This window comes from Siniperca chuatsi, linkage group LG20 (assembly GCF_020085105.1).
Source record: "Siniperca chuatsi isolate FFG_IHB_CAS linkage group LG20, ASM2008510v1, whole genome shotgun sequence".
Taxonomy (NCBI): Eukaryota; Metazoa; Chordata; class Actinopteri; order Centrarchiformes; family Sinipercidae; genus Siniperca; species Siniperca chuatsi.
This window is the reverse complement of record NC_058061.1, coordinates 12,298,439-12,311,992: the sequence shown is the minus strand read 5'-3', so window position 1 is coordinate 12,311,992 and position 13,554 is coordinate 12,298,439. Positions and strand designations below refer to the sequence as shown.

The 13,554-nt window shown below is 39.9% G+C and overlaps 1 protein-coding gene across 2 annotated transcripts in view; it reads right to left on the bottom strand.

Moving 5' to 3' along the window:
* Positions 1-1,287: 1,287 nt before the first annotated feature.
* Positions 1,288-13,554, bottom strand: part of nrg3b (neuregulin 3b) — a 183,543-nt gene continuing 171,276 nt past the window's right edge. For both annotated transcript variants that reach the window (XM_044177709.1, XM_044177706.1), the window contains exons 7-9: positions 10,679-10,776; positions 5,673-5,855; positions 1,288-2,521 (exon numbers count right to left, since the gene is read on the bottom strand). In XM_044177709.1, coding sequence (XP_044033644.1) covers positions 1,771-2,521; positions 5,673-5,855; positions 10,679-10,776 — 1,032 coding nt within the window. In that variant the 3' untranslated portion in view covers positions 1,288-1,770. The remainder of the gene's footprint in view (positions 2,522-5,672; positions 5,856-10,678; positions 10,777-13,554) is intronic.

Here is a 13,554-nt window from a genome sequence, read left to right as displayed (position 1 = left end):
AGTCCGAAATCTCCCAAAGATGTGTAATTGAGTTGATGACTATGAAAGGCATAGCATATATCATTCACATCATATTCATAATCATCCAACCATTCAGAGAAACCTTGTGCCCTGTATGCAAGTATTTGCATTCATTATATTTCTCCACTTATTTATTCAGATTTTTCCTTGAATTTGGCACACGTCTGTATGTGCACACCTTCCCTTTGTGGTCTTGCACTGCAGGGGAAATACAGTATGTAAATCTGTAAACATCTGAAAATTCAGTGAACTGTGTGCTGAATTCCGTCTAGCCAACAGTCACTGTATGTATTTAGAACCCTAAATATTTTCTATTTATGGTAATTTTATCTTTCCTTTGCAGCTGCCTTGGCTCAATTTCCCCTCGGGGATCAATGAAGTTCATTTTAATCTTCATAAAAACCTTCTTATAGACTCAAGATAGTTTTATTCTGCAGAGCAGTGATGAAGAAATCTCAGTAATTCCCATTTGTAAGTCCTGTACAACTTACCTTGCCAGCAGTCATTGCAAACCTAAAAGGGAGGAAACTCAGATACTGAATTTGACGTAAATGAGGCATAAATAAAGAATTGTACTCGGCTCGTATGCTGCTGCGCTTCATTTCCACCCACAAACCTCATGGCCATTGTTATAATTCAAAACAGTGAAGCTGATCTCTTTTGTGTTTATAGCCTATGGATACAGTATAAAGTGCATCGGGGGAAATAATGAGTATAGACTGAAATACCTTTTTCTTGTGTTAGTGCTCCATTACCAAACTTTTAACCATTATCCTCTGCTCATTTTGTACCTTCATTGTGAGATGCGTGTAGAAACTTTTTTTTCCTAAACTTGAGGATAAAATAGAGAAGATAATTTCAGGGGAGTACTTTCTTTTCCTTTTACACCGTCTTTACCCTCATTAATTCCAGTGGACCCCCCACCAACACACACACACACACACACACACCCCTGAAGAACAGCTACCTATATCTAAAGCAAAAATAATGAGCTATAGTTAATTAGTGTGGCTGTTTTTCAGGTTGGGGTATGGGGGATGGCTAAACAGGTGCATGATTAAAGTGCATTCTACAGGTGTCTGTTGCCATGGAGATAAAGGGAAACTTCAGATTACATTTGACCTAAACGTGGCATATTTTATGTTAGATGTGATTTGAACATCTATGGTATTTATATTGATTATTCTGTATATTAAAGACAACAATTTACAAACACGAACAGGCATTCTTTAGATCACGTAGCAAAAATGGAGATGAACAAAGCCCTTAATTAACACTGTTATCTTAGTCTTTATTTTGTCACAATTGTAGTCAAATATATATACGTCTATATGACATATATTATATGACATATATAATTTCATTTCTTTACAATAGAGAAACAACATAGAGATGACACACTATTTTGGTTTCTAAGTAGAAGCTCCTTTTAAATAGTGGCATTTTTTTCAATACACTGTTTAAGTCAAGCTCCCACTCAAGTCACGGTTTTGTTTTCCTTATTGAGTCACATTTATTCACAATGTGTGTTTGTTTGTCTCTTTTTCTTTATGATTTCATGTCTTTTGTTGTGTCAATATTTTTTTCCTCAGCAGTTCAATCTGTTCATGTTCCTTCAAAATCGACGGCCATCTGTTATTGGTCCGTGTGGCCACACAGATGGTTCCACCTGCTAACCATCCTGTGCCACCAGCAAAGGTATACAGTTATTGGAAACGGTGTCTTTGAAGCTTTACAGAGTTAATCCAATCAGCTTGCAGAGGGCTTGGCATAAGCATTTCCAGTTCCTCTGCAGCTGGGTCCTTTGGTGGCCAAGGAGCAGTTTGCGCCTCCGTACATGAGGGATGTCTGACCTTGGCACTGTCCCTGGGCTTCTTTTTGGCCTGTTGCCTTCAAACCTCTGGTCCCATTGCCTGTGTGCAGAACTCCGGCTGAATATTGGACACTTTTCCCTTCTGACTCCTGCACAGTCCCAGCCTCGAGAGTGTTTGCGCCACCACGGTGGATCTCGCTGTGAGACCTAGACATTTTCATGGGGCTGGAAAGGCTTTTCTGTTTTAATTCCTGCGCGACTTCCACTGTAATTTCGATGAAGCAGGGTGTTTGTGTGGAGCTGAGATTCTTCTCCGAGCCCAGTGTAACGGTGTTGGTGGCAGGAGGGCTAACACTGCTGGGCATAACACCAGGCACCAGCACAACAGTCTCATAGGGGGGAGGGGGAGAATTGCTAATGGCAACCGCTGTCTTTCCAGCCAGCACGGGGTGCCACTTCAGGAGCCTCTTTTGGTTCCGGTCACTCGTGTCCACATTCCTGGGCTCGAGGTCACATGCTTGGAGCGAAGGGATGATGGGCACAGAACGGGTGCGCAGGGAGGGTGGAAGGAAGGTTCCCTCATCCAGGCGGGTGCAGGGGACCTCGGCCCATCCCTTTCTGGCTGCGAAGTGAGAGATTGAGGTCCTGCTGAGGAGAGTGCCGACTCTTCCACTGGTGGAATCATACCTTTAGACAGAAGAGAGAATAGAAATGGCAGGGTGAGAAAGAGAGACGAGTCATTTATATTGTGACCTTTTCATTCTAGACACTCATTTCCTAAGAGGAATAAAATAAAGTGAGTAATATAGAATATGGAGATAAAGCTGCCAGTCTTTTGTGCTTTTTACCATTTCCACAAAAAAATCATCTTGCACCAAAAAAAAATATTATTTAGGTATTGTTCTTTCATAATCTTGTGTAATTATTTATAATCCTCGGCATGAGCAGTCTGTATTGTTGCTGTATGAATGTTTAACTGAAAAATCCCTTCTCTCATGACTGCTTTATTTAAGATTTAAGGCTTTAGCAACACAGCTGCTGGATTCCTGACCGTGGCCTGTGTGAGTGTGTGGAAAAATAATATATTTTGCCTCCTTAAACTTGCGCATGTGTGTTCTAGTTTTGGTTTTTGAACTCATTACACAACACCTTGTCTGACAGGCTCATAGTGAGACATTTCGGGTGAATGTAGGTGAGTTCGTGAGTATGAGAGTCTCAGCATGTATGTTTGCATGATGATGCATCCTGTGATCAAGTATCTCGAATGAGTGAAGTATCACGAAACGGTGTCGATAAGCTTGAGCGGGAGCATGTTCAGTGGGAATTTGATACAGCAGAGCAGGGAAACTTATCCAGAGTCAAGTGGGTAAGCTTGTATATGCGACAAATTTGCACAAGAGTTAATATTGTTACTAAAGACTCAATTCACATTTAGAATCACCCCGGCACAGCCTTAGGAGACAGCTAGTGCTATTGTCAGCCTTCAGAGACTGTTTGTAGCATAACCAAGTTTAAATAATTGAATTACTTTCCCACTCCTCCCTCGGTATTAGAAGGGCGAATACAAGCTGGAGGTAAATCCGGAAGATCAAAACATATCTAAAAATAACTCCCATAGCAAATTTGCCTTCAATTCTATCCTTATCTGCGATGGGTAAATATATGTTTTGACACTGGATAATGAAACTGACAATACTCTGCAGGGATTTGTTGTCACAAAATGGAAATCACTGAAGAGTGTTCTCGTGTTTGCTTGCTGTTCTCGCCTCCTTTTTTTTTAACACTTTCTACCACACCACACTTTGTGCCTCCATCTTTCCTTCACTGCACTCTCATCATCTCTGCACAATCTTCCTTCTTTCCTCACTCGTTCTCTCACTCTCCTTTCCACCTCCCATTTCTCATTTCCAGAGATGAGAGGGTGTATCCATGGCAACAAGGAAGAGGTGGGGGCTGGAGGAGGAGGACGAGGAGGAGGAGGGGGCTGTAAGCTTGGTAGCTTGTTGTTGTATGGCTGGTAAGTCGAGAAAAAGACGTCATTTGAAGCTCCTGAAGGCCAGCGAAATATACTCGACTGATGGATCTGCGAGGGAATTATTAATGGCTAATGAGATCTAAATTGTTTAACAGTACAAATGCAATCTTATCCCCAAGAAGATGAAAAGCCCTCTTACTCCAGCTCTTCTCCTAAACACTATGTTAGATTTAATAGCTTATAGCTTACAGATTTCAACTTTGTGATTTTAAAAAAGAAGTGTGTGTGTGTGTGTGTGTGTGTGTGTTTTAGGAGGGAAACTGTTATGCTCCTGGTGGATCTCTCTGCACAACCATTTGCAAGAAATGCTGAGCTCCATGGAGCTTTGTTTAAAAATGTAAATTATGGAAATAGGTCACATAAAGAGTTTGGCAGCTTGCAGTGTATCTTACAAGTCACTGAAACGCTCAATCATGCTGGCATGCTAATAGGAACATTGCTAGGCACTTTTAAGTGTGTGGAATGCACAAGGGACACTACTGCTTTAATGACAGACGTTTTTGATAACAGTGCCATCGCTCAAGTTGCACACACTGACAGCAAATTAGGCAGTTTCTGAGTCATATGCTAAATAGGACTGCCTTACTCAGGCTTAAAGATGCTTCTGCTCTTTTGCATCTGTAAATAAATCCTAAAATAATTCAATGTTTTAGTGTTACTTGTTTAAGAGGAAATGCCAGTGGAGCTTCTTGACATTATGCATTATTCTTCTTAGGAAAACAAGCACCTCAATGAACAGCGGAAGATACATTTTCTCCAGATTTGACGAAAAAGTGTTAACCAATGTGAAATAATGTGCAACTTTGTTTCTACATGGATCATTTCCTCCCTCCTTGAGGACACTGGACAAATCTCTTTGACAGCAAATGTGTCAGAGAGGATTTCATATCAGACTACCTTTTTTGAACCCATGCCAGTGAGGATCATCAGACTGTACTTCTAAAATGTGTAAGTTATTTTAAGGCCCCAGATAGCCAACTGGCGAGAGGTGGCTCTGCCAAAAGTCCTCCCTGCTTTTAATGCCTCCTGAAACAGCGCCAGTAGCTGTGCTTCACTTATGATAGCCATGAAAATAGAACAACTCGCTGTCCTTACTCAACATCGAAATGAGCATGAGGAGAATTCAAGATGTGTAAATGCCTAAAATTAATCCTTTGCAATTTGTAGTCTTGTTCTAGAAGGCTGTAGTCACCCATTATGGCTCCATATTTAGCTTGTAAATGACTATTATTATTACTAATTATTTATTTAATAGGTGAACCATGAAGCTTCCACATAATGCTCGAGCATTAGCCAAAAGCAAACCATTCTGGACATCTTGAAATTCATGTGAACTCGTGTATAATCTGGTAATTAGCTTTGGTTCTGTTGTATTTTTAACCCTGATAAAACCAGCATATAAAACACATTTTCATTCACAGCAACAGCCCAGTGGCAAGTGTAGGGAGGATTACACACAGAGTCATATCTCGGACTTCCCCAGCACCATGATACTGTTGAGCGGCTGGGATCAAGTGTGTTCTCCAAATTAATTGTGACAGTCCCAGTTGAAGGAGGGCACAGTAGATCTAATTTATTTTCATGGATCAGATTTCATAAGCCAGTTCACGGATCAACTGAGAGCATTTCAGTCATAAACTCATTTCTCCCAAAATTATCCTTCTGCCACTCCAACTTAACCTCAGTTAGTCCGGGGGTCTGTATCACTGAACGGGCTATTTGACCTCAGTTTAGAGGGGGGCAAAGAGAATTTCCTCTTTGAGGATCAAACAAACATGACAAAACTGACAAAAAAAGTTTCACCTTCTTATGGACTCCACGTCTGTTGAGTCATCCTCCTGCAAGTGTTTGTAGACGTGGCCAACCGCTCTGGATCCGTCGATAAGATTTGTCGTTATTTTGTGTTTCCCTCTAGAAATGGGCGGGGTCCTGAAGTAGTTAGTCTCCCTCCGTTGTTGGGCAGGACTGAGTGAGAGGGAACTACTCCTGTAACCAGAAGGGAAACCAAAACTAATTTACAAAAGCTGCATAAATTCAAACAGCACTCACTAATTCATTTATTGTATCAAATGTATCTAATCTCCTGTGTTCACTGATGTAAAATCGACTGGAATGGATTGGCCTTTCTGTTTAATGTTTGAGTGGAAAAAAGCATCATATACCACACTCAACTGACTGAATAAATTACCTCGGTATTGAAGTCTAGGCATCAGACTGAGGTATCAGATTCATGTGAAAAGAATAGTAATTTACCAGTAAGCAATTCAATTTACATAAACATTAAATTATTTGTCATGGTTCAATCAGAGGAGAGAAGGAATTGTGGTAAAATAAGACTAAGAGTCTACAGCTATGCTAGCAGCTCTGTGAGGATGTACTTAGGCACAGCGGTGCTTTGAGCTAAATGCTAATTATCAGGGGTCTGATGATTAGCAGGTAATATTTACTAGGTTCACCAGTTTAGCATACTAGCATGCTAACATTTGTTAATTAAACACAAAGAACAGCTGAGGCTGATGGGAATTCCATTAGTTTTGCAGATATTTGGTCATAAACACGAGTATTGGGAAAATTGAAATTTTGACCCAATGATGGTGCGAGATGAAAAGTTAATTGTTTCTTTTTGTGAACTTTAAAATGTACTATTTGCTGAAGCTAAACAGCATCTTCTTGTAATTATATGCTGGTATATATAAAATGGCATATTTCTTATACCCACATGAAAATGACCAGTATATATTGACATCCTGCTGCCGTTAAGAATCGAAGCGGCAGTCTTTAGAAACCTGCCTATGCGCACTGTTTTTAAATTGTTCTGTGGGCAGTAGGTGGTTGACTTCAAAGCAGATCCCTGCACGTCTGCTGCAATAAAGCAATGACATGAAATGTGAATCAGCGTTATACTGCACTATATTCCAAGCTGATGTGTGAGTCTATCATGCAAGAACAAACAACTCCCACAGCATATGTGGGACTGTGAAATACAGACCTAAATAATTTTCACTTTATTTGAATACATGTAGCACCTGCTACTGTTTCTTTTGTGAGCAATAGGTCACTTGATTGTAAACCACAAAAACAACTTATGACACATTATTACTGCTGGGTGAAAGATTTGTTTGTGTTGAAGCACTAAACACAAATCAGGGACAAAAATTCTCCCAGCTTGATTTTTGCTCTTGAATAATTTGGCATTGCGGTAGCCAAACATTCCAAAAATATTGTATGTATGAGGTGGTGGACTGTGTTTAAATAGTAATCAAGATGTCCAAACTTTAAGATTTGTTTGATTAGCTTGTCCTTAAACTCCCTCATTCCATTTAATTCACACACTAAACTAAATAATCTAGTAGATGTTTGGTTATACATTGATAGCTGACTGGAACACTGTGCAAAAAATATAAAAACATTCAGCTATAATAATTTCCAAATGTCTGTGGCTGTGGAACAATAAGCATGGCTAATGTTGGCTCTAGTCTTTGCCAGCATTAGCTTTTGTTTCGAATGATGTTGTGAAAAGTTGATATGAATAAAGCTGAATTATGTCAGTTTTGTTTGTTTGGCTATTAGCATGCTGATTTTTTAAAATCAGATTAACTGAAAGCTGGAAAAATTTAAACATGTTTTTGTGGACAAAATCACAAGGCTGTTGTAATTATTGAATGTTAAATCTTAAAGGTCTAAAACTGAAAGGCAGCTGCTTATCTCTACAATTCACCAAAAATGTACAGCCTTCTGATGTTAAATGGGTAAGCCTGGCTGTGAGAGTAATCCAGCGCATATTTTAATCGGTTCTTCTCTGTTTATACCTTTATTGGAGTCGGGAAAGGCTGGGAGAAAGAGGGGGATGACATGTAACGAAGAACCTGAGCTGAATTTGTCACAAAATAATAAATAAACACCCTTCCACAGAACCAGCCCGGCACTGCCCTTCTAATTTATATGGACTGTACATATGATAGCTCCTTTTTAGCTTTTTCCGACTACTCAAAGCGCTTCAACTACATATCACATTCACACACTGATGGCAGGTACCAACTGCTCATCAGTTTAAAGAAAGTAACTCATTCACACACACTCAGGCACCTCCCTGCCTCTGAAGCAATTTGGGGTTCAGTGTCTTGCCCAAGGACACTTCGACGTGTGGGCTGGAGGAAGCCAGGATCAAACCGCCGACCTTCCGATTGGTGGACGAGCCGCTCTACCACTAAACCACAGTCGCTCAGCACGGGAAAAACTCATGCTCACTGACCTGACTTCAGCATATTGATTAGCCTACAATACTACGATTTCCTCATAATCCAATCATGACAGTGGAATCTTGGTGGTTGATCAAATTCCACAATAACAAATGAAAATAATGATTTACTACTGGCAGTGTGATGATTATACATTGCCTCGGACAATGTTATTTCCATTAGATTTTGCTGGCAAAGCAACTTGGAAATATGCTTGAGAACAAAGTGAGCTGTGCTGGTCAGTTTATTTAGAATGTATCAAAATTGGAAAATTATTGATTTGTTAATTTTTCCCCACTTACATGTCTACAACAAGCACTATGCTACATAGAGAGATGGTGTTAGCCTGACTATTTAGAATGTAAATTCATGAACGCCACATGGCTCTAGGGATGTCTGTCTTTGGTCCAGACTGAAATATCTCAACATCCACTGGACTGCCATGACATTTCATACAGACATTCATCCTACTGATTTTGGTGATCCCATGACTTTTCTTCTACCGCCCCCATGAGGTTGACATTTTTGTTTTTTAGTGAAATGTCTCGACAACTGTTGGATGGACTGAAATTTGGTACAGACATTCATGTCCACCTCAGGATGAATTGTAATAATTTTGGTGAGGTCAAACATTTTGTCGTTTCATGACCTGCAAAACTACTATGCCCATCAGCCTTAGATGTACTTTGTGTTTAGTGCTAATTAGCTAAAGTTAGCATGCTAAGATGGTTAACATGGTAAATATTATACCTGCTAAACATCAGCATGTTAGCGTTGTCATTGTGAGCATGTTAGAATACGAAAGTTAGCATTTAGCTCAAAACACTGCTGTGCCTAAGTACAGTCTAATAGAGCCACTTGTGTGGTTGTAGACTGTTACTCTTTTTGGTTAAAGAGCAGGCTACATGTTTTTTTATCTTTATCTGTCTATATTTTCAGTGATTTATGTGATGTCTACATTTTTTTAGCACATTGTTTTTTACATTCAAGAAGGTGAATCAAGCTGCACATGCTCATACCCAGTGATAAAGCCTTTGATACACAGGTAACCTTTTGCAGCAATATTGATGGGCCTTATTGACATGCTTTTATGGGCATTTCTCCTGATAGCTCACTATGTGGTTCAGTTTCTCAGGTCAATAGCTGAAAGCATCTCAACATCATCCATCACAGTCTAGTTCTCCCCTGCCTCCTCCTACTCCGAGAACAAGCTGAACAGATGATTGACTGTCAGCTGCCCTCCATGAAGCACCTGCATGACACTGTGGAGAATAAAAAGCCAGGACAAGTTGGCACCATCCCCGCAGCCACACATGACAACCTTTTGGAAAAACTGTCCTCTGTGACACAGCACTGGTCCATTAAAACAAAGCAATTGCAGCCTCTGAGGGGTTCTCACTAAAGTTGTCATCATAGTCAACCAGACATCTAAAAACTCCCTCTGGCTGTATACACACAACCTGAGTTCCCCATTACTTCTGCAAACATAGCTGACTCTAATCACTGTACATCCTGTGTTGTATGTCCTTGCTACATAACAGTGAAAGCTTGTCTAATGTACATAACAATGTATTGAGACTTTGAATAAATGTGTGGAGCCTTATGCACAGTCTATTCTCTTTAGAATCCCATTATACAGTGCAGTTACAACACGCTTATCCAGAGTTGCTTCCAATGCTGCTCAACACCATCAGATTAAGTGAAAGGTAGACATTTACCAGCAATCAAACATTTTTATTGCCAACAATGAGTGTAATAGGTGCTAAGGGAAATACACATTGTGAAATTAGTTCTTGCAAGTTATGTGGCTGAATGTCATTAATTGTCGCCTGCACCCATGCCATCAAAGCAAATGAAGCTTTTCTGTAAACATCTCATAGGGCCATTGTAGCATGCTCTATACCCACATCCCTGGGTTCTTCTGAGGATTTGAAATGGCAGCATTTGATACTGACTGCAGTGATCACAAAGCACAACGGCTTCTGAGATCCCCTCTTGGCAAAATGTTGTTCATTTGTTGAATCTTCTGTCATTTGAAGGATGGCATGAAAGGAATTTTGTTAAATCAATGTTTAACTCTACACATTAAGATTCACTTCCCCTCAGAGGACATCTCTTCTTCCCTATATGCTCTTCCCTATTACTGTGCAAGTAGTCATTTCAGAGTACACATTTAGTCACTTTTATGCATAATTTACTGGACATGCCATGTAAATAAAGACATCTACTTTTTTCTACCCAACTATTTTGAGAAACTTTAATTTTCATTTTATTAAGCTAGCTAAACCAATAATCCTCCTATAAAAAGTCTGATTAAGGATGTACACACAGGCAAAGCTTATGGTGTTGGCAATGTATCCAAAATATAGATTAACATAGTTGCTCCCACTTAAAATAACCATAAATCTTTCTAACAATTTTACAAATTATCTGTTTATTATTTTGAGGGCTATATATTCTACCATATTGCAGGACGATTACATTTCTCACTTGGCTGCCTCTTGTATCTGGACATAGTGAAAGTGAAAGATATGTAACATGGCTGCAAATAAGAGGATGTCACATTTTCACCTGAAGCGTTTCCCTTTAGACAGCGTTCTGCTGAGGATGGGTGGGGCTGCTGGTGCCACGCTGCTGCCCTTAACAGACGATCCATGAGAAGTGCAGCTCTGCAAAAATGAAGAAGAGTAGTGCATACAGTAAGTGGTAAAACAATAATTGTGGCTTCAGAATGTATCCTCATGCTATGCAAAAGAGCCAGAAATGTTGTTCTTTATTATAGTTTAGCATGGATTCATTTGTTATATTGATCAAAAAAACAAGACCTTCAGGTGTAAGCGATTATGTAAGTCAACACAGGAAATAAGCTCAGGGTATAATATATAATGCTGTATGTGGCTTAGCAGCAAGTCCCCACTCAGGTTGAAATCCCAGACAGGTTGAGGATGTTCTCTCATTGATGTATCCCCCCTTAGTCAGGCAGAGTGTCTTTAATTACACTTTACATTTTAAACTGCAGATTAGGAGGGGACGCTTTGTGAATAAACTCCACCATGACCCTCACAGCACTCCCGCTGCACTAAAGAATTAATCCCACACAAGATTACATTAACGGTTTCCTAAAGAAGTTCCCCCCTCAATTCTTCCCCTTTATTGTTATCAAAATTAACACCATTATCTTACAACAGGCCCCAGACAGAGCTCTGCTACAGCGACCATGAATGCCCCAAGAACCCCCCTGTGAAACAGTAAGTCATGAGATAATTCTGTTATTCCAGTTACAGTACTTCCTGCTCAGCCCTTTCTGACTGTCTGATTGTACATCATTAAAGCAATTGCATGTGACTTAGAGCTGGTTCAGGGTTCTCATGCCTGATAAGCCTCTTTTTCTCCCTTACAGCCCTGACTCCCAGAGGGAGCTGTTACTGCTGTTCACTAGTTGTCCAAGAAAATAGGATCATTTTGGCCACCCTCTCATATACCCTGCGGGTGCAGAACGCCTCACTTTCTGGAACAATTGCCGTGGCAAACTTTCCTGGAGGATGATATCTATGTCAGGGGATAAAATAAATAGCTTGTGGCAGACAATGGCAGACCTGCATGGCATAACCCATTTCACTTGTTCCTTCCTATCTCACTTTTACCTTGTTTTATGCCACTTGTGAAAGCCTTGGATAAACACAACACAATGTGGATTTATTTCAAGGGGAGACAAAGAGCAAATACAGGAGCCTGCCAGAATAACAGAAAAATCTATCAATATGTTGACTATTAACTACATAACAAGGAGAAAGGCAAACCTATGAATTCAGAGCAGCATTAATCCTCCTTAGATTACCATCAAATCACAGGTCCTGAACTGTGCATAATGGGATATCTGACCATTCTTCATGAAGGACACTCCTTGGGCCAGCAGCAGCACAAACCACCACCAGATGTAGCTTACTGCTCAAACTGTGGCAACTCTCTGAGCCAAGACGTGACCGCTACAGATAGCATACACAATTTCGGCTCTACCTGATATCAAAATGTTAATCAGTTGTTTCAGAATTATGCACTGACATGCACATTAGCATAGAGTTTGTAACTGTTGACAACATTATTAATTTTCAAGCTGCATTGGCCTGTCCTTTTATTAATCATGGAGATACCTACAGAAGCTCTCATATCCTCCTCACTGCTGTCACAACACTTTCCAAACAAGTGGCTAATATTTCTCCTTCGTTTTCTGTTCATACTGGCACCCCGGTTAATTGTCTGATGGTATTGTGCCTTCTGTTGTTGTTTTTTAAGCTATGATAAAAAACACAACTTCGAGAGACATACTTACATGCACATGAACTTCAGTTTGTTATTTATATTATATATACTGTATCTATATATATATATATATATATATTTCAAACTAACTCTTAATTTGAAAATACTCAAAAGGAGAGCAGGAAGCCAATTCACTGATTACCTGTCCAAAGCCTGTTAATTTAAACCTTTCACTGGGGTTTCAGATATTTGAATTTAACAAAAAAAAATTGTTAATGATCATCTGCTTTGCTACTTCTGCAGGTACTTTTTGTACATTCCGAAATCATCTTTAAAAAGCCTTTGGTATTCAAGAATTGGTGCTTTATTGGTGTAAGTCTTGAAGAAAGAAGAGTCTGTGTTTTTGAGAACATATGACCTCAGAGAATTGACTTTGGTGTAACAGAACACAGCCTTGTGCCACACCAGAGCTTTTATTAAAATATTCTCAGGTCATATTTCAGTGGATTTTGGTACACACGGCTCTGTTCTGTGGCCCTTACCATTCTCTATCCCCATGAAGTATTCATACAGTATGCTCACCCCTAGCATCATTCCTGAGGGTGACTCAGTTGCTTCCTAAAGTAAGGCTAGACTAGTTAGTTACCACCACTCCAGCCTCCGGCGGATGGGAATTTAGTTGTTCTCTCTTGTCTTCCCAGTCTGTGTGCCCCTATTCCTTCATGTTGGTGCATGTCTGTTTCAGTGCAGTGTGTCTCATGGGTGTGTACCCTATCTCTTTTTATTTGAGACACAATTGTATTGCCATAGAGGTGTTGATTCAACTCTCAGAGGATGTGGGAGGTGTTTAACTATGCAATTACATTTCCTTTTCTCTTTTGGTTTCCTTCCCCTTAAAAGTGCCTTGAAACAAATCATACTATCATATATGACTCCTATTTAACTGTTTACAGGTCTGCACATTTACATTTAAGTGCAGGAGCCTGTGCAATTCACATGGCTATTCAACCTCTGAATTACAGATGGAGGAAACATCTGCACAGGAATGTTTCCAGATGTGCAAATATGTATATGTATTTGCAATCACAGAGAGAGAGTCACACAGAAATATGTACAAATTCTGCATGTGCCAGGGCAGGTGCACAGAAAAGTCAGATTTAATAGTACTGTAAAGTACACATAGTATA